At 52.0% G+C, this 20,535-nt stretch overlaps 8 protein-coding genes across 8 annotated transcripts; 6 read left to right on the top strand and 2 right to left on the bottom strand.

Annotated features, from left to right (window-relative positions):
• Positions 1-488: 488 nt before the first annotated feature.
• BDW47DRAFT_131424 (MDR family MFS transporter) lies at positions 489-2,624 on the top strand (the record flags this gene model as incomplete). Its single annotated transcript, XM_024817304.1, has 3 exons — positions 489-1,090; positions 1,143-2,465; positions 2,525-2,624. The coding sequence occupies 3 exons, from the start codon at positions 489-491 to the stop codon at positions 2,622-2,624; spliced, it is 2,025 nt and encodes a 674-aa protein (XP_024676141.1).
• Positions 2,625-3,882: 1,258 nt separating this feature from the next.
• Positions 3,883-5,508, top strand: gliC (cytochrome P450 monooxygenase gliC; the record flags this gene model as incomplete). Its single annotated transcript, XM_024817303.1, has 3 exons — positions 3,883-3,999; positions 4,047-4,234; positions 4,284-5,508. The coding sequence occupies 3 exons, from the start codon at positions 3,883-3,885 to the stop codon at positions 5,506-5,508; spliced, it is 1,530 nt and encodes a 509-aa protein (XP_024676140.1).
• Positions 5,509-6,525: 1,017 nt separating this feature from the next.
• On the top strand, positions 6,526-7,320 carry BDW47DRAFT_121915 (TrkA-N domain dehydrogenase; the record flags this gene model as incomplete). Its single annotated transcript, XM_024815734.1, has 3 exons — positions 6,526-6,595; positions 6,652-6,726; positions 6,803-7,320. The coding sequence occupies 3 exons, from the start codon at positions 6,526-6,528 to the stop codon at positions 7,318-7,320; spliced, it is 663 nt and encodes a 220-aa protein (XP_024676139.1).
• Positions 7,321-8,119: 799 nt separating this feature from the next.
• Positions 8,120-10,871, top strand: BDW47DRAFT_97920 (Zn(II)2Cys6 transcription factor). Its single transcript, XM_024820521.1, has 4 exons — positions 8,120-8,584; positions 8,649-8,769; positions 8,820-10,469; positions 10,537-10,871. The coding sequence occupies exons 1-4, from the start codon at positions 8,172-8,174 to the stop codon at positions 10,714-10,716; spliced, it is 2,364 nt and encodes a 787-aa protein (XP_024676138.1). The 5' UTR covers positions 8,120-8,171; the 3' UTR covers positions 10,717-10,871.
• A 368-nt stretch (positions 10,872-11,239) lies between these two features.
• BDW47DRAFT_131421 (FAD-dependent oxidoreductase) lies at positions 11,240-12,685 on the top strand (the record flags this gene model as incomplete). Its single annotated transcript, XM_024817302.1, has 1 exon — positions 11,240-12,685. Exon 1 carries the CDS (start codon positions 11,396-11,398, stop codon positions 12,683-12,685), a length of 1,290 nt encoding a protein of 429 aa, XP_024676137.1. The 5' UTR covers positions 11,240-11,395.
• A 951-nt stretch (positions 12,686-13,636) lies between these two features.
• BDW47DRAFT_121912 (thioredoxin family protein) lies at positions 13,637-14,050 on the bottom strand (the record flags this gene model as incomplete). The annotated part of the gene is made up of 2 exons (XM_024815733.1): positions 13,637-13,931; positions 14,022-14,050. 2 exons carry the CDS (start codon positions 14,048-14,050, stop codon positions 13,637-13,639), a joined length of 324 nt encoding a protein of 107 aa, XP_024676136.1.
• Positions 14,051-15,599: 1,549 nt separating this feature from the next.
• BDW47DRAFT_114859 (uncharacterized protein) lies at positions 15,600-17,942 on the bottom strand (the record flags this gene model as incomplete). The annotated part of the gene is made up of 2 exons (XM_024814728.1): positions 15,600-15,716; positions 15,750-17,942. 2 exons carry the CDS (start codon positions 17,940-17,942, stop codon positions 15,600-15,602), a joined length of 2,310 nt encoding a protein of 769 aa, XP_024676135.1.
• Positions 17,943-19,105: 1,163 nt separating this feature from the next.
• On the top strand, positions 19,106-19,963 carry BDW47DRAFT_97913 (uncharacterized protein). The gene has a single exon (XM_024820520.1). It carries the CDS (start codon positions 19,303-19,305, stop codon positions 19,540-19,542), a length of 240 nt encoding a protein of 79 aa, XP_024676134.1. The 5' UTR covers positions 19,106-19,302; the 3' UTR covers positions 19,543-19,963.
• Positions 19,964-20,535: the final 572 nt, after the last annotated feature.

The raw sequence follows: 20,535 nt of genomic DNA, 5'->3' as shown, positions 1-20,535 counted from the left end.
TTCTGTTTCTGTATACAAGGCTATACAAGACATATCGGTCCTATATCGGTCCTAATGTTTGAAACACTCGGAGCGGGCGATAAGCACCGAAGTGGTTTCGAGGCCCTGAAGTAAGCCTGACGCGAGGGCATAATCAATCCGAATTAAGTGGTGTTTGAAATATTGATCCAAATAATCTGAGTAATCTTTGCAATCTTTGCCCAGCTTTACCACAAGAAACTGTCAGATCTTACCTAGTGAAGGGAAGCCAAATTGAACACAGATAAACTGACCCAAGTCAGCCCTATGAGCCACACTACTGCCATCGCGGACATCGGATCATCAACGTCGGATCCCAAACATCGGACACTCGGCCCGGATCCGAAGGACTGAAGGACTGGAATCAGGTTGAGAATGCAATAGAGTTAGAATGCAGAATATATGTATAAAGAACACTTAGAAATGAGCGAGCATCTTCGTTCAATATCACAATTCTATCTACTATCATAATGGCCACCACGATTGATCCAGCGAACGGGAGAACCGTTATAGAAACCGGAGACCGCCAGCCAGAACTTCAGCCACACCCCTCCTTCAAAAATCCTCGCGTATTTGAGCTCGCGGACGAACCGTCCAGTCTTCGCCAGGTCCCTGGTGGGTGGCCAGAACTGCCACCAGCCCGCCGGTATCAACGACCCCGCCGAAACGCCAGCAGAGCCAGCAGAGTCAGTAGGCTGAGCCGTAACCTCAGCGTCTCCAGTGAAGTCTTTCACGATGCCATCGAGTCCCAGGGATGGGGGGCGAATGGGCTAGGAAGTTCCGCCCCGAGCAAAGGAATGCGCGAGTCGATAGCCGTCCAAACAGAACCAGAGCCAGGGTCAGGGGATGGCGAAAAGGATAGACACATCGGAAACGAACCGCCACAAGAACCACCGAAAGAAACCCACCGGCATGGAGCACGGATGTGGATGGTTATGTTTGCGTTGTGTATAACGAACCTTCTTGTCGCGCTAGAAGGAACGGTGATATCCACGGCGCTGCCTACCATTGTCTATGATCTGGGCGGAGGACAGGCATATGTCTGGGCGTCGACCGGATATTTCCTCACCAAGTAAGTCTCCATCTACTGATATGCGTTGACGCATGCTAATGAGCACGCAAAGCACCGTCTTTCAACCGCTGTATGGTCAAATGGCAGACATCTTTGGCCGTCGATGGCTCATCATCTTCGCCGTTGTCATGTTCATGGCGGGCAGCGCAATCAGCGGCGCTGCGCCCACCATGGGCGCCCTCGTCGCCGGCCGTGTTATCCAGGGCATCGGCGGCGGAGGCATCACGATTCTCGTCAATCTGATCGTCTGCGATCTGGCCCCCCTGCGTGACCGAGGCCGTCTGATGGCCGTGGTCTTTGCCTGCATCTCCGTCGGCACCTCCCTGGGCCCCATCATCGGTGGCATCATCGTCCAGCGCACCACCTGGCGCTGGGTCTTCTATCTCAACCTGCCTATTGGAGGCATTGCCCTAATCCTACTCTGGGTCTTCCTCCAAGTCGGCACCCGCGACAGTTCGTCCCTCCGTCACCGGCTGAAGCAGATCGACTACGGCGGAAACGTTATCTTCATCCTTGCTATCTCCTTCATCCTCGTCGCGCTGGCATACGGAGGCACTCAATGGGCGTGGAGTTCCTACCCGACCATCATCTCCCTCATCTTCGGTTTCTACGGCATTGCCGTCTTTGTCGTTTACGAGCAGAGCAACTTCTGCGCGGTGCCCACGCTTCCCATGCGTCTCTTCGCGCGTCGTACCTCCGCCTCAGCCCTAGCCATCACCTTCATCCACTCCATGCTCACCCTGCTCGGCATCTACTTCCTCCCGGTCTACTTCCAGGCCGTCCTCCTCGCCTCTCCGATCCGGTCTGGTGTCATGATGCTGCCCACGGTGCTGGCCCTCGTCCCCTCTTCGGTCATCAGTGGTATCCTCCTCTCCAAAATCGGTCGCTACACACCCTTCCACTTTGCCGGCTTTGCCCTCTTCACCCTCGGCTTTGGCTGCTTCTGCACGCTCAATGTTCACTCCCCCACCGGCGCCTGGGTCATGGTGCAGTTTGTCGTCGCCCTCGGCTCCGGCGTCTCGCTCAGTACCCTACTGCCCGCCGTCCAGGCCGAGTTCTCCGACCAGGACACGGCCGCGACCACCGCTGCGTGGGCGTTCGTGCGCCAATTCGGCGTCGTGTGGGGCGTTTCGGTCCCTTCGGCCATCTTTAACGCCCAGGTGGACCATTACCTGCCGGGGGTCAACGATCAATCGGTGCAAGAGACGCTGAGTGGAGGCTCCGGGTACGAGCGCGGAACGAAAGAATATATCATGTCGTTGACGGGCAACGTGCGAGAACAGGTCATCGCGGTTTATTCAGACAGTCTTCGGGTGGTGTGGATATTCGCCACGGTCATGGCTGGAGTTGGGCTTTTGCTGGTGTTTTTGGAGAAGTAAGTTTTGTCTCTGATCTCTCTCTAATCTCTATTTTGTGGCTCGACTGACTGTTTAGGGAAATCCCATTGCGGACGGAATTAAATACCAAGTATGGTCTCAAGGACGATCCCAAGAGAGAGAGCCAGGAGCCGTTAGTGAAGAGAGAAGAGGCTTAGCTTCTGTTCTCTATTATGTCCATCATCTTTGTTAGCTTTTGACTTTGACAATAGAATTATGATTTACTTTGAGTTTTACTTTCGAGACCATAATCCAACAGACTTGATTGCCATGACTCTATTCATGCTTACATTCTCAAAGTGGCGGCCACATCGCGATGATCATCATATGTTGAAATCAGTTATTCCGTATAGGTAGAGTCACTAGAGTGGAATTCAGTGTGGCTTGGTGGGGGTAATATTCACCAATAAGCCAAAGCTTAGCAGTACTAACCGATGTAGAGTGGCAGGACAGTCCCCGGAAACCGGGCCTCGGACCGCCCAATCCGCTCTGGATTGGGGTGGGGGGGGGGGGGGGGGGGAGGTCAGACCCCGAACAGGGCCGGGTCCCATCTGGTAGGATTCAGGAGAATCTGTTTAGGTTATAGATTCTTATTTACCCTAAAGCGGGAATCCAGTTCTACCAAAAACCTCTCATATAAGAAGAGTATAGATTATAAAGTCTCAAGACCGCTACGCCAAAACGTTAACCAACGTTTGGTATAGATAGGACTTGACCGGACTGATATCCCAACATAAAGAGATAGAATTGAAGATACTCAAAAGTCTTTACTTGATTTTTTGAACTAGATTTTTATTACTATAGTTCTAATTCATATTAGAATTAGAAAATATTATATTAGTGAAATCTAATTATTTAATTATGATTTTTGATTCAATGTAATAGTATCTTTTTATTTATTTATTATTACCTCCCAGAATAACTAAATCTAGATCAAGGGTTAATTTATGAACTTATGTTTATAACGTATTGTAATACCACATGAGTACCTAATATAAAATGGTTAAACGAGGTTAATTCTAGTTCAGTTTCTCTTTGGTTTTGCGGGTTTTGCGAACTAAAACCTAACTGACCCCATTCAGAGACCCAATACCAGGGCGGATTCTGACCCCCTGCCACCGAACCCGCACTACTGCGGATTCGGTGCGGTTCGGCGCTTTCTCCTATGACTGTCAGAACAATCCCATAAGAAACATACTCTTCTATCTAAAATTCCATCTAATGTCATCTCATGATAACTCTGTCTTATCAAGACCTATGTATAGAATCTGACTGTGAAGGAGAGTCCGTCGGATCCGATGCACCACATAATGGCCCCGGGGGCGGTTTACTCTATGGATTCTTATATATTCAAGCCCATTCATCAGTATAAATCAGAGGAAATATCTGATCAACATTCAATGCAATCATATCAACATGGCTCCCTCTATCATGGCCAGTCAGGCGCTTATGGTCCTTGTTGTCTTTGTCGCAATCAAATTCCGCAGTTCCATCGGCAACGCTATCAATAAACTTATTTCTATGGTTATCAAAGTATGTCTGTCTCTACTATAGTACTTGATCCTCAACTAACCCTCCAGTTCCACCTTTATCGTCGCTATCCTGTTCAGCATGTCGACGACAAAACCCCTCTTCCCACTCTGCCCTACCAATGGCCTGACAGTCAAGGCGATGGCGCCAAATTCCTCCAGGGCCAGTCCAACTCGGAGCGCTGGGAAGAGCAGTTGGGCTCCATTTACCGTCTGTGGTCTGGCATGAATCCCGAAGTGTACATTCTGTCCCCTTTCCTTTTCAGGAGTGCTATACTAACAGGACAGTGTCCTCACCCGCCCCGAACACATCCAAGCCGTCTTCAAAGATTCGCACAAGCACCTCAAGGCCAAAAACAACAACTCTGGATACTTTCTCGGCCAACTCCTGGGCCAGTGCGTTGGTCTCGTCAGCCAGGACCAATGGACTCGTGTCCGTGCGATCATGGAGAAGCCCTTCCACCGCAGCACCTCCACCGCGTACATCCCCCTCATCCGCCGCCGCACCCAGTCCTTCTTCCAGGAACTCTGGGACACGCGTGATCTCTCCCGGGGCCTCCTCGATCCCGCCGATGACCTCAAGCTGCTCCCATTCCTCGTCGTGGCCGAGATCGTCTACGGCCGGCTGGCCCCCGAGATTGAACAGGAGCTGCGCAGTCTGGCTCCCCAGCGCGAGAACCTCATGAAATACGTCATGAAAGGCGGTCTCACCCGCTTCGCCTGGTCGCAGTATCTTCCCACCCAGGCCAACCGCGAGCTGGCCGCCTTCCAGAAGAAATGGCTCGCCTTCAACGAACGGGCCCTCAGCAGCGCAGTCAAACAGGGCCTCCACGACGCCCCCATCGTCCACTTCTTCGCCGCCCGAGACGCCGGCGAGCTCTCCACCGCGGAGCTCCTACACACCCTCGACGAGATGCTCTACGCCAACCTGGACGTCACCATCGGCGGCGTCAGCTGGAACGTCGTCTTCCTCGCCGCCCACCGCGCCACGGCCGCCCAGCTGCGCCAGGAAATCGCCGACGCCCGCTCCTCCTCCGTCGCCGGCGACCTCGACGCCTACATCCTCTCCAACTCGACCCTCCTAGCCGCCTGCGTCGAAGAAGCCGCCCGGCTCCGTCCGCTGGCAGCCTTCTCCGTGCCCCAGGCCATCCCGACCGCCCGCTCCGTCGGCGGGTACCACTTCCCCGCGGGGACCAACTTCGTCGTCGACTCGTACGCGCTCAACATCCGCAATCCTTACTGGGGGGACAACCGCTACGAGTACCGGCCTGAGCGGTTCCTGGCGCGCAGCCCGACGCAGGCGCGGTACCACTTTTGGCGGTTTGGCTTTGGTCCGCGGCAGTGCATGGGCAAGTTTGTGGCTAGTAATGTCATCCGCGAGATTCTCGTGCATTTGGTGGAGAATTATGACCTGGGAATGGCCAAGCCGGAGGCGATGGAGGCGTGGGGCCGGAATGCGGAGATCTGGATTAATCATCCGGATATGCAGGTGAGCTGTGTGAAACGGGGATAGAGGATAGAGGATAGAGGATAGGGGATAGAAGGATAGGATGGATATAAAAGAGGGAGTTACGTGTCGGTTGAATATATTTGCGAAGAAGTATATTTCTTGGCCTAAGTAGGATTATATAGGCACAATATCACATCTATAGTTGCTCTTCCAATACCTTAATCATTTCCAAGTTAGCCAAGGAGACAGGAAGTCCAAATAACAGAATGCTGGACTGCAATGACAAAATGGTGCCAAATTTCATCGAGTGCGTACGACATATCTATGAACTGTATACACATTTGAAACATGATCATCACCACGACGGCTGACTAGTATGAAATTCCTAAGTGGACATGACCGTAACGCGAGCGCTCAGGCTATGTACCTGTTGGCCCTCGTTGACGATCCCTTTCGGTACATCGCCTCCAATTATAGATATATATATATATATATATTTTTATTTATTTTTTTTAATTGTTTGCTCTCTTTCCCTTTCTCTCCTTGGCTAATCCTTCTTGTTTGTATGGCCTCCTCCTTGAACTTAGGCGTGTTTCTTACATTGGACTATGTCTTGTAGTCATCAATCCACAATTACTCTTAGTACAGCAAAGCAAGACGAGCGAGCCAGGTCGTGACACTACACTAATAATGATATAATTCAAAGTTACCAGAAGAGACTAAGATTCCGGTGATCGACAGACTGATAGGCGGGGGATGTACATCCGTCATCTCCATGAACTGGAGATCGGACCCGGAGATGACTCCATCTCCGGCTCGGATCCGGAGTCCGCCAAAGGAGAGTCTCCAGCAACAGTTGTATATAAATATTCAATATCTTTGGCTTCGTATTCTGATTCTTGTTCTAATTATCATCGCAATCTATCTATCAACAAAATCAAACCAATCTACAAATCAAACCAATTTACAAATCAAACCAATTTACAAATCAAACCAATTTACAAATCTACAACTCTACAACTCTACAACTCTACAACTCTACAACTCTACAACTCTACAATTCCATCATCCCAATTCAAAATGCGTGTTCTGGTTATTGGCGGTTCTGGCCGATGCGGCAAGCTCGTCATTGAAGAGCTCCTCAGCCGAGGTGGGTTTGGCTTCCTATTCCATCTTCATCTTCTCAATGGTCGCTAATCCTGCCAGGACACCATGTCACGACTTTGGTCAGGAAAACTACGTCCATGGGTGATGCCCAACCCGGCCTGAAGCTCGTCCAAGGTAAGTAAACTAAGCTACGCAGTTCTGAAACTATGCGGGCGATCTTGAGTCTTGACAATTCTAACTAATTCTCAAGGCACTCCCACCAAACTCGACGATGTGCGAGCCGCATTCCGGGCTGATATCCCCGAGGTCGTGATCGTCACTCTGAATGCTCCCCGCGCCACCGACAGCCCCTTTGCGGCCCCCATCTCCCCGCCGCGCCTCATGGCAGACTGCAATGCCAACGTCGTCAAGGCGATGCAGGAGTTCGGCGTCCGCAAGACGGTCATCCTGCAGGCCTTTGGTGTCGGCAAGTCCTGGGACAACATGCACTGCGTGCTGCGTCTGCTGATGAGCAAGTCCAACATGATCCTCCAGTACGAGGACCACAACCACACCGACCGCGAGGTGCGCGAGAGCGGCGTGAACTTTGTCATGGTCCGCCCCTCGCGTCTGGTCGAGACGGATGAAACCAACGTCAAGGTTTGGCCTAACAACGGCAAGGGCGTGGGACTGATGGCCAGCACGAGCCGCGTCAGTGTCGCGCGCTGGCTCGTCGATGCAGCAGAGACCACTCAATGGGATAACACCTCCCCGGTGATCACCAACTAGACGACGATTGGATTGGAGGCGAGGCGGAGTTGCGGATGTTTTAGATTTGATTCTACTTGGCTGGGTTTGCTTTTTGTTTTGTTTTTTTTTTTTGTTCTGTGTTTCGTAGTATCTTATCACTATATCCACTAGACAGATAGTGTCTCACATTCAATAGCATTGAGATTATTGATCCTTCATGCCAATTGTTCGACCATGACCACGCTACCCGTGGGGCTTAACTACAGCTCATCGGGAATGACTAAATGGGGCTCCGAGACACAGCTCAGTGAGTATGACCGTTTCAGATCTACTAAGCTGAGTTTTCTGACCTCTAGAGTGGCATTCGGTGCGTTCGGTGCGGAGCCAGGTAGGAACGGATTCGGTGTTATTTGGTGCGGATTCTGATCCACCGAACCCACTCAGATCCCCAAAGTGTGCTGGTTAGGGTGCGGGTTAGGTTGTAGATCCCCAATGTTTAGGGGTCAAACCCCCACTGAACCAGATCAAACCCGCAACAAGTTGATTCAACTTCCTACCCGCCCTGATTTAATATTGAAACGCACCGAATGTGACGCTAGTCTGAGCTTCGGGAAACTATCTCTTGAACCCACGGCCGACTGTAAGCCTCATCTGAAGCGCGGAAATTCTCCTGTGCTGAGCTAAGCTAAGCTAAGCTAAGTCATCTTGAGTATTAGTCCCAAACAGGAAAGGTTCACCAGGCTGTACCTTTATTTATATCTGTGCACGTCTGTGGGGCCCCTGCATGCTCCCGTAGGAGTCTGCCCGACAAAAACAAGCAACATCCCCATGGCTGGTCCCGGCAGCTCAGCTTTGCATCCCCTGTCGGAACAGAACGGTGAACCAGCGCGATGGTTCTTGATGAGCATGCCAGCTACGTCTCCCCCGTAGACCTCATGGACGCGTCCCAACCCCGTAAGCGCCCACGGCCGGTCGTGTCGTGCCTGCGCTGTCGAGAGAAGAAGCTCAAGTGCGATAGAAGCATGCCGTGTCAGAACTGCACCAAGTCGGGCTGTCCGTCCGACTGCATGTACAACAACCAGAGCCCGGCGAGTATAGATGCCCTGCCCAAGGCTAAGCGGGTGAATCTCGGCTCGGAGGCCGTCGACCAGCATTCGGACCCTCGAGGGGAGTCGGGGCGGAACGCGGGAGTTGGCCTCATAGAGGATCTCCAGCTCCGGCTGGCCAAGTTGGAGGATCTTCTTTCTGTCAAAACACCTGCGAATCTGGGTTCGTCGAGAGCTGGCTCGATTCGAGGCGCTAGGTATATCACCTCGGCCTCGTCTTCACCATCCCTCCAAATGCACAGTGTTAACCGTATGCAGTAGCCCGCAATCGGGCGGCATCACCCAACCGGCGAGCCCGCCGCCATTCCTGGGAACGGTCGTTGTCAAAGGTACTCGAACAAGATACCACGGCCAGAATAACAGAATCTCTCTTTTAAACCAGGTAAGTCGGTCTTGCCTCTCTCCCCTGCTTGCTTGACTGACATGTCGCAGTTCTCCGAAGCAAAAGAGTTCATCGACCAGTGTACCAAAGATTCCACCGTGGTCGGATTGGCCAAGGAAGTGCAGTTTCTCCAAAGTAAATCTAAGTTGTCGCTGGGTTCGCCGGAGTCAATGTTTGATCTGGAAAGCTCACCAGAGCTGCAGCAGCTTCGCACTTGTCTCCCTTCAAAGGAAGTGTGTGATCGATTGGTGGAGTTGTACACGTTCACCTTTGAAAAAGTTCTGAGGATTCTCCATGTTCCTACTTTTATGCGCCAGTACAAGGAGTTTTGGGCCGACCCCGATAACGAAATCTATCGATCCAGTGGCTTTCTCCCGCAGCTGACGGCTGTGTTGGCAGTTGCGCTACCGTTGGAAGACCAGAGCTTCAAAACCGAACATCCTCTGTCATGGGAATATTTGCACATGCCTGCAGTGAACTTTGTCCGACTGTGGCTGCGGAAACTCAGCCGCAAGGAACGGACAGAAATTGCAACGCTGCAGGTTGAGGCGCTCATTGCACTCGCCCGTCGTCTACGCCTGGTGACACCCGAAGAACTCTGGAGGGACACGGGGGCTCTGGTCCGCTCTGCGATGGTCATGGGTCTGCACTTGGATCCCACCAGATTTGCGGAATTATCGGCTTTTCAGATCGAGCAACGGCGTCGACTATGGGTCACAGTCGTTGAGATGGACCTCCAGGCGTCGATCGCATCTGGCATGCCGGTCACGATTCCCGAAATTGATTTTGGCCCTCTTGTTCCCACCAATCTTAACGATACTGACTTTGACGAGTCGGCGGTTGAGCTTCCGCCTTCTAGAAGCTTGCATGAGTGGACCGACTCCCTCGCCCAGATCACATTAGCCATGTCCCTGCCCCATCGCATCAGGGCAATGATGCTGGTCCGGACCGTCAGTTCGAGGATGGATCTGAGCGAGATTGTCAGGCAAGGACGACGGTTAGAAGAGTGTCTACAACGGGTACCGTCGCCCTTGAAACTCGACCAAGCCCCAAAGAGCGGCGATAGTCCCATGATGCTGTTGAACCGCGTGCTCCTGGACGTCTACACCCGCAGACCCCTCCTCTGTCTCTACCGACCCATCGTCATGGGCGAGAGCCGTGACGATCGAGCGTTCTCTGAAATCCAGCAATCATGCCTGGAATCGTCCCTGGTCGTCTTATCCTACCAAGACTACTTTGACCCGAGCGTGGCTGATCTGGATGTTTTCCAGTCGACCTCTTACTGGGACGTCTTCCAACTCTGCTGCAAAAAGGATATTCTGTGGGCGGCATTGAGCGTCTGTGGTTACATGAAGCTATCCACACAACAGTCGACCGCCTTGACTCCGCCCCCTCACCCCCAGCCAGGTTCCTTTCCCACCCCCCGGGCTGCAACCCACACCAAAGCCAGCCTGACTCGGATCGTCGAAAACACGCTCGACGGGCTGACCCGCCGAATCGGCGAAGCCGGCAGCAACCTCAAAGACGTGTTGCTTCTCGCCGTGGTCCTGCAGTCAGCGCGCGCTCGCGGATCCGGCCAGATGAAAGAACAGTGGATGCAGCAGGGGGCAATGAAGGCTCTGTCTGCCTGTCGGCAGCATCTACTCCTCTCGACGACCGACCAGTCGCTTGCACTGAACCTCAACGACTTTGCGCAGATGGTATGTCCAAGTCTCAAAGTCTCCTCAACACATTCGGTTTGTTTCCTTGTTAACCTCACGTACACAGCTTCAATCTATGCAGCCCATGCTTCCATTCACCGACCCGCAACAATTCCCACCCACTTCTCAGCCTCAGCCTCAATTACCCGATTTTTTCGCCGATTCGTCCGCTTTGGCTACCGAGTTTAATAATTTCCAGGGTGATCCGTTTATATTTGACGATGGATCTCTCGCGGGATACTTATAACGTTGTTCATCCTCCGACTGGGATTGATATGGCACACCGTGGTGTCTACCATCCACAGGTGTAAAGAGTCATTTTTGGAGTTGGCAGGTTTATGTATCTGACAGGATCAACTACATGTATATAGATAGATAATGAGAGATACTATTGCATATCAATACACCATATAATCCACAGTTTGAACATTGACGAACTCTGTGCTGTATATCTCAATACCACTACGCCAAAACGTTAACCGCCTTTTGGTATAGGGCTATCCTGACTGATATTCCAACAATATATATTATAAATTTAGGTACAGTATAATCAGGCATATTCGATCAAGCTTCCTGTGATCAACGACTTGTTATCAAGCTTATCTCATCGTCGCTGTCTCTGCCAGACGGACTATGCCGGAGATGCCCTCGGATCCGGACCTCTCGGATCCGGACTCCGGCCCCAGCTCAACTGCGGAAATGCATCCAGACAAAGACAGATGATGGGAGATACTAACGATGGAGATATCGTACGAATGAGACCGTCCGAGGCGTGTCCGAGGCCATACCCGGTCCGAGACAGGGACACACAGTATATAAAGTACTGGTCCAGAGCCTCGTCATGATCCAGCCCATCATCACCATCACCATCACCATCACCATCACAATCAAACACACCCACCATCACAATCATAATCATAATCACAATGTCACTCCTCTCAAGCATCCAAACAACCCTATCCGCCCACTGCCCCTTCAAAAAATCCAAGCCCGCCCCCGTCGAGAACATCGCCATCATCGGAGCCGGTCTCTCGGGTCTGACCCTCGCCCTCGCCCTCCACCAGCACTCCATCCCATGCACCATCTACGAAGCCCGCTCCGCCCCGCTCAACATCGGCGGAGCCATCATGCTCTCCCCCAACGCGCTGCGCATCCTCGACCACCTCGGCGTGTACGACCGCATCCGCGCCGAGGGCTACGCCTTCGACAAGCTCTACTTCCGCTCGCCGGCTGACCAGCCCCTGGACGAGTACGCCTTCGGCGGCGAGGCCGAGTACGGATACCGCGGCATGCGCATCTACCGCCACGTGCTCATCCGCGAGCTCTCCGCCATGGTCGGCGAGGCCGGCATCCCCGTCCACTACCACAGGAAGTTTGTCCGCGTCGTGTCCGAGACAGACGCCCATGTCACCTGGGAGTTCGAGGACGGCACCACCGCCTCCGCGGCCTGTCTCGTCGGCGCAGACGGGATCCACTCCAGGGTCCGCAAGTACCTGTACCCGGAGCTGGAGCCGAAATTCACCAACGCCATGGGCGTGACGGCCGCGGTGCCCACGGCGCAGCTGCAGGTGTCGGCGGCGGGCGGCTACGACCTGCCCGTGACGATCATGAACAAGCAGCACGGGGCGTTCGTCATTGCGCCGCAGCAGCGCGACGGCTCCGAGGTGCTGATCGGTCGGCAGAAGCGGGCGCCCGAGCTGGACCAGGAGGGCTGGAAGCGGCTGATGGGCGATAAGGAGTGGTGTGTGGACTTTTTGCGCCAGGGCGCCGCTGACTTCCCAGAGGTCGTGCAGCGCGCTGTGTCGGAGATCTCGCCGGACACGATCAACCTGTGGCCGTTCTACGTTGTGCCCAAGCTGGATTCGTGGAGCTCGGCCCGCGGCCGCGTGGTGATCTTGGGTGATGCGGCGCATGCGATCCCGCCTTCGGCGGGACAGGGGATCAATCAGGCGTTTGAGGACGTGTACACTTATGCGCTGATTGTGGCTAAATGCGATAGGGACTTTGTTGAGCAGGCGCTGAAGATCTGGCAGCGGGGACGCCAGGAACGGGTGGACAAGGTGCTGGCGCTGAACGCGCAGATTGATAAGCGCCGGATGCCTAGGCCGGCTGGTCAGGAGGATGCTGAGGGTGATGATAAGCCGTTTGAGCTGGGGTGGTTGTATAAGCCTGACTTTGATGAGATGGTGAACGAGTGGCTTCGCACCTCTTCTTGACATCCTAGGCATTGTTTTAGAACCAAACCCACCAATACATGTAATAGTTATGAAATTCCCCGTCGAGAGCGAAAATTTATATCTTTGTTGGCTACAATATGAGCGTAACTGGGAGTCATCTCTTACTGTTCTGCTGTAGAGTTGTAAGTTGGCTATATACAGCTGTTTTGTCATGATAGCATCAATCAACTTTCTTACTACTCTTCTCATCAAAATTTAGGAGAATCTCAAGGTATTCGGAAATTGTTCTACCTTGAAGATATCTGTCAAGACCCTAGAATCTCTTCGTGTCCTGAGTTAGCCCTGATTGCTCTAACATAGAAAGTAGTGTGGCATCCAGAAGTGGGAAATACCAGTAGCTAGAGATAATCAAGTTTGTATAGTATAGGAACGTACATAAAGGATCGTTGGAGAAGTGCATCAGTTTTATCTTTGGTCATACTATCTATCACGATCGACTAAGATATCCCTTCCTAGAGGAGGGATGGATGTCTGTTCGAAAGACCACTGTGGCATAGTTTGTACTCCTGCGGCTTTGATGATCAAGGCCGGCCTGATCTTGGAGTGCGAGTTTGGCATGAATGGATGAATATCGTGGTATCTGTCGCGGTGGATCTCAATAATAATATCATGTATAGGGTAAAGATGCTGATTCGAAGACCACTGCAATGGCATGCTCCTGCTGTTTTAATGATGAAAACAGCCAGTCTGACCTCAGTGTAACTGATGGATATGAATATCACGGCATCTATGACTGGTCATTCATTCACTACGATATGATTCTTAAAGTGAGAATGGCGAATCCGGGACTACTACGATGGCATGCCCCTACAATCCCAACAACAAAAGAAAGCCACCCCAGCCCATGTGTAGATAAATATCCGAATATGAATTGATTCTCCCACCGAATATACAACACAATCACTCCCCAACGTTACTTAAACACAAAATCTAAAGATGCTCCTTGATGCCAGCCTCCAGCGCAGGCGGGTTGGCACCGACAACCTCACCGACCTGCTCGCCGTTCTTGAAGATCAGGAAAGTGGGCATGGCGCGGATGCCGAGCTCGGCAGCGACGTCGGTGAGCTGGTCGACGTCGATCTTGTAGAACTTGGCGTCGGGGTACTGCTCGCTGAGGGAGTCGACCTTGGGCGCGATGGCCTTGCAGGGGCCGCACCAGTCGGCATAGGCGTCGACGATGACGACACCCTGGGATTGCTGGACCTTGGAGACGAAGTCCTCCTTCCTGTTGGGCGATTGTGGTTAGTATGTGGTTAATGCCAGAGGGGCTTATCCATATAGTGTGGAGGGATGGATAGGTAGGGAGGGGACGTACTTCTCGATGAGCTCAACACGACCACCCATGACTGCGGATGTAGATGAAAATAAAACTGTGGAAGTGCTCGAAAAAGCCTGTCTGCCTGTTGCTGCGCGCGACTGAACCGGAAAGCGGCGGAGGGAGTTTTGGAATGTAGATGTTCTGGCTGTAGATGAAGAGAGGGAGGAAGAAAGACGGAGAGAGGCAGCGGCCGATGTTTTAAAGCTGGTACTGAATAATGATGGCTACGGTTAGCTCCGAATGAGGGGCAAATGGGCGGGAGGGGCACAGTGGCACACAGGGGGGGAATTTTGCAGATTGAATGACGTTTTGCGGTCCCGGCAGTTCAGGTGGCTGACTCAGCCGTACAGGTTCACCGAGAGTTCGCGCCGCGGGTGGAAGGGATGGATGCGTTCCTTGAAGGGGTAGGGTAGTGGCTTACCAATGGGCACCGGAGCGGCGCAGGAGTTGGGTGGCTTGGTTTGTAAGGATTGGGTTCATCTTTCTTTCTTTTGATCTCTAAGAAGTAGGTAGGTATGAAAGCAAGAGGAATGACTTGACTGGCTGAGGATGTGTGATGGGGTGAAGACGCTTCTAGCGCTGTCGGGACTTGTCGGTCGCAGCGGCAGTATATGGCGTGCTCCCTTGCCGCTTATCAATCCGATCGGGTCTAGACTGGTGGGTACCTGAGGCAGTCATATTATGTACCTTTGGGATCGAACCAGCTTATATAACTCCCTTTGGGTTTCGCGAACTATGTTCCTGATCAATGAAGATGTTCTATAGTTGAATAGTTGATTCCAATTCTATTTACACATGAGGCCATCTCTAGCGAACTCATTGCCCGAGGCAGGGAGTGGTATGGGCTGCAGTAGTGATGTACGAGTCCCTAAAAACGAGGCATCGAACACAATATCTCCGCCAAAATCCAACCAGCTCAAACACGATAGCCACAGATACCAGAATTAAACAATATTAGTCCATTAAACAGACATCGATTCAGGTCAATATATGCATCGAATGGCAACAAGATGCTTCAGGTCTATACTCGAATCAAACCGGAACCCATAAGGGACTTAAACCGAACAGTCATTTTTTAAGATCGAAGCAAAATCATCCGAATTTTCACTGATGTGGGGTATCAACAAATACAAGAACAAAGCCTATCAAACCAGGCTGGGACCACTAATGACAAACGGTTCTCGGGTGCCCGAAAGTATCAATCATCGTGGCAACATCTAGTGCCACTGAGAAATAACAGGGATAAATCGGAACCCACGGGGAAAAGGGGGGTAAGGGGTGAGATAAAATGGACAGAAAAGGGTAAAAATAGGGGGTAGTTAGGGTATGGGAATCAAGGAGAAAGGAAAAAAGGAAAAGAAAAGAGAAGAAAAGAAAAGATGCAAAGAAAGATGGAAAATGGAAAGTACAAAAGAGAGGCTCAGTGTCAAAAGAGTGACTGGGGTATATACGAGACGAGGGTATTAAACATTTTAAGGTAAAGGGTTTGGGTCAGAATGAAAAAGGGTCGAAACGAGACCTTCACCTCATGTCAACAAAATTCAACGTAAGAATAATGATGCCAGGTGGTTGCTCTCAACGAGCCAGGCCCGGCTCGTTCTCCTCGGGGGTCGCTTCGAAAATCTCAGCCGAATGCTCTTCGATCGGACTGAACTCCTCGTTGGTAGTGATGGGAGATAAGGACTGCACGTCCTTGAGCATCCCCGAGTTCGATTTGGGGCGAACCATGGGGTTCACGAGGATCGGTCGCTTGGCGATATGGTCGTGCCAGGTCTCTTCCGCTTCCTCCGCCTCCGCCGGGTGAATCATTTCGAAATCCGGTTCTGGCGCGCCCGCAGCATTCGGCCGAGGGCTCGACACCTCCTGGCGTGAGTCGGATCGGTCGATGTTTTCCTTGCCAGAGACTGCATCTCCGGTCGGCATTCCCTCAACCAGCACGTTTCGCGAGGAGTTCACGCTAGCACGAGCTTGGTTGCTCTTCCTCTGCGAGATACGACGAAGGAATTGCCCAGACATCCAAGACCCTTCCGAATCGATCGACGCCAAGGACTGCGACAACGGCACGTTGTCGTTATCCATGTCGTCCTCCAAGATCTCACCCGCCCAAGAACGGTGACGGTCCTTGCTCGCATCCTGAAGATCGGATTCCGATCCCAGGATAGGGTACTGGCTTCTAGCGGCGAAATCGGGTCTCCCATTCCCAGGCTCAGAAAAACCCGCGGGCTCCTCTGGGATATCGGGGGATTGGATACGGGAGTCGGGCGGGGAAAGCGGCTCATCGCCCAGATGTTCTGTGAATTTGGACTGTGAGCGCTTGATGGTGCCGGTGCGCATGTAAGGTTTGGCGGGAATGGGCTGGGGCGGTGCGGAAGTTGGGGTGGGAACTTTGAAGAAGGACTCGTGAGACGCGTTCGAAGGTTCCGGGCTGCGGTCTTGGAAACGCTCCCGGTATCTCCGCTTGAGGCGGGAACTACCACGGCGGAAGATGGAGGAGATGGTGTTGATACGGCCACTACCGTTGTCGGATAGGCGTCGCTCCGAGTCGACCGTCCTCGAGACGTCGGATGTAGACTCCCGCCCGATTCCATATACTTGCGAAGGAGTTGGGCTGTGGAATCCACGTCGGGACGGCGAATGTGAGGGAGACAGGGTACTTCGAGACATCCCCATGTCTTGAGACGGGGCAAAGCTCCGTCGCAGGCCCAGTTTGGGCTCCCGGATGGAGCTGTCGTCAATGTTTCCGATAACATGGACGCTCTCCATGGACTCGTACCGACTCCGCGGTTGGTCCTTGGAATCGTGTAGCCATGATTCGGATGGACCCCGAGTGCCCGTTGCTTGATTCTTGTTTTCTTTCGAGGCGTCTTGGCCGGTCTCGTCGGCCGCGTCGAGGCTTTGAATGTGCACCTGGCCTCGAGGCACTTCCGATATGGTGTGGTTACCATTGAGATCTGCTTCCGCTCTCTGTCGATCCGCCGCGCGTTGTAACTTGCGATGAAGTTTATCCTGGTCCTCAATCTTCTGCCTCTCGGTCCGACGGCGATCCCGTTCCAGGAGTTCCCTCAGGGCACCTGCGTCGAGACCATCCGCCAGCCTGTTGATTCTTTTCTTCGTATAGAGATTTTCCTCCGAGGCAGAAACCACCGGCATCTTCTCCTTCCGACCCGAATCTATTGTCTTTTGGCTCCTCGCCGTTTGGATTCGGGGAGCTTCCACGTAGCGGATGACCGGACGCGGGGTCCAGGCCGAGAAACCATTGACCTTGAACTTATACGACTCGGAGAACTCGGACAATGACGAGGCCGTCGAGTCGCGAATCGAGAGGTTAGTCTCGGAGAGTTCGCGATCGGAGCGGTGGTTATACAGTCGTCCCCGGGGAGTCTCCATGGAGAAGTCCTCGCCGGGTAGCGTGGAGCGGCGAGGGATATCGATGGGCGTGGAAGCCATCAACCGGATTTCCCGCTCCCGGGCGATTTCATACGCCTTCCGCTTGCTCAGTCGTTTCTTCAACACGGCTGGACTGCCATCGCCCCGCTTCGATCTTCGTACCGAGGATTTCCTCGCCTCCTGGAATTGGTCATGGTTGACAGTCGAACGTGACGTATAACCGTCCGAGATATGACCGATGTGCGAGGCCGGTTTCGCATATGGCTCCTTCCGGTGCAGCTGCTCGCTATTCGAGGTAAGGGGCGGGGATGTGACTGAACGGGGAGGAGGCAGAGCATCGTGGAGGGGGGTGGGACAATCCTCGACGGGTTGGAAGTGGCGGTTCTTTTGACGTTTGGAGTTCTTGCGAGACGGTTTCCGGCCATCGAGGCTCAAGCGAGGTTCCTGCGGCGCAGCGGACTCACCCGCTGCAGGGGCGTCGACCTGGATGGTGTGCCGCTTATTCTTGCGACCAAATGGCCATATCGCCATGGTCACCAGTTCATATACCCTTTCCTCTGGGATGGGACCTGTCAAGTGTGTACGCTATCGATGTAGGGTGCGCGTGGGGAGTGGATGACGAGAATCATGGAGAATAGTGCAGTGCAAAAGATCCGCGAGCCAGACCGAACCCGAGTTTCAAAGATCGGAATCAAGGGACGAGAAAAATTGGACGACTACTCGAGCGGATTTTACTCGTCACGGGGAGGCGATCTGAGACAGCCGCCGTTACGAAAAGGCGATTGAGGGAGGGAGGGAGGAATGGTAGTAGAGAGACTCAAGAAGGGTTTAAAAAAAAAATAAAAAAAGATAAAAATAAAAAATAAAAAGAATAAAAAAGGAAAGGGAAAAAAGAAAGACGAAGATCAAGTAAAAGAAAGGGAAAAAGGGAGCCCCAGGTGATGGATGAATGGACCTCAGGAGTAAAGTAAACTATCGAGTTAGGGCGAACTGGTTTGGAGGTGTAATAGTCTCGATCAGTTCCGTGGTAGCTCGGTCAATACAATAAGATTTGGGGTGAGACTCCAAGCTCCCGCCACATGGGAGTGGCCGAACAAGAAAATCCTCACCAATATCACGATGGTTTGATATCAAGGGGTGGGGGGAGTGGAGGTCAGGGTGGGAAAGAAAAGGGAAGAAGGAGAAAAACGAGAGGAAAAGAAGGAGAAGAGAAGGAGAGAGAGAGAGGGAGGGAGAGGGAGAGAGAGGGGAGACAAGAGAAGAAAGGGAAAAGAAGAGATTTAGAGTCGCCTCCAGGTAGGTCAGAAGAAGAGAGACACCCAGCCCAAAGGAGTCAAGTTTCCAGTCGAGTGAGGGACTGGAACTTCCAGAGGGCCGAGACAAACAAATCTTTTATTATGATTATGATTATGATTATTATTATTATTAGTGTATTTTATTTTGGAAATATTAATTATCACTGATTATTTATATATAATTTAGCGTTCATCTTTATTATTTATTTGTTCTTCTTTGGTCCCTGCCTAACCAGGGGAGCAGGTCGGTTGGTTACACTGGCTCACTCCGGGGCCGGCCGTCACAGACAGAAAAGCACTGGACCGGTGGACACTGGATCGTATTGAATAATATGGTATTAATAGCAGATATCCAGTGTACTAGAGAATATTAAGCATCAACAATCATATTCATTCCCTTCTTGGCTTTGGATAGATATCAATCTTGTTTTTTCTTCAGTCCTTTTTATTTTTATCTCGATCTTTCTTTCGACACCTGATTTGTACACCTGATTTGGCTGGATTGACGCCGATTGTTCTTTGTTCAATCAATTTCTTCTGGCTGATCGACCTCACTAGTCCAAGTCAACCCATTATTACAGGTCAGCCCCGAGGGTATGAAAGTGCCCAGGTTGGCAGGTGATGAAGGAAGGCACATATTTTTCATGCATCGCCCCGATATCTCTCCGGGTTCTTCTTCCTTTCTTGCTTTTTCTTTTTTTTTTTTTGCTTTCTTTTTGCTTTCTTTTTTCCCCAAGGCTCGAACATATCAAATAAGACCGAGCATTATAAATACCTGCAGCTGCTCACTCTCTCCACCTCCCTTCGAACCCACTGACCTAAGACAGTCCTTGTGAAAATCACCCGTCCCCCTTTCTTTACAGAGAGAAAAGTGTCGAAACGAGAAAGGATGAGAAATGGCAGATCGTGAAAATTCTACACGGTGGGGGGGTCCCCAGGATGATCAGGTTGAAACCCGAATAGATGAAATCCTCCTCCGAACGAGGCATCATCTGGTACCTGGGTGCCTGAGGACTGAGGAGTCGTGCTCCACCGACTCCATCTTTAGAAGCAGCCTAACGTCCCGCTGTTAGTGAATGATAAAATACGGATACCACTGCGTTTACAGGTACCAGATACCGGATACCCCTACATCGCGGTAGGGATGATGGAAATTACACGGCTACATCGTCGTACCTCCCTAGTGGTATTGGCTGTCAATAGTAGCTACCACTAACCTTCCTCTCAATGAGTTCACCGGCAGGAAGCCGGTCAGAACATCAACGTGAACTACTGTCAGACTCTATTCGGTATGGAGGTAGGTGTGATTATGGTTACCATATCTGGAAGAAACTCGATAGAGTTGGTGCATATATATCTTAGTCGCTGTGCTCTCCCATAGCTCAATGGTTGTGACCTTTTAATATGTATTTTACATGTTACGGCAAGCCCCAAACGATCAAACCACACCACGCCACCCCAAACTAGCTTCTCTACGCAGCGGGAACTCCTCCGCAAGAAAGGAGGCAAGTGACCACCTGGGTCATGTTGAGTCCAACCCGCTTGTCATTGCCCTACTAGGTTCTACTGGGCAACCACCTTGCAATTCCACAAAAGCCCATTGGTCCTCTCACAGACCACGAACTAGTTCATGACCAAGCAAATGCGTCAAGGGGAACGCTGCGGTACTAGCACAGTAGGTTAAACCACATACGTGCCCGGCACTAGACAGGAGACAGTGGCACTAAGCAGTTAGATATCAGATAATTCGATATATAGTTCGCTTGGCTAGAGCCACATTACCTCAGGCAAGTGCCAGACAATGCCCGCAGCGCAGGGCCAACCCCCCA

Source organism: Aspergillus candidus (assembly GCF_002847045.1).
Source record: "Aspergillus candidus strain CBS 102.13 unplaced genomic scaffold BDW47scaffold_2, whole genome shotgun sequence".
In the NCBI taxonomy this organism is placed as follows: Eukaryota; Fungi; Ascomycota; class Eurotiomycetes; order Eurotiales; family Aspergillaceae; genus Aspergillus; species Aspergillus candidus.
The sequence above is the reverse complement of the archived record's forward strand: the minus strand, read 5'-3'. Positions and strand labels throughout refer to the sequence as shown.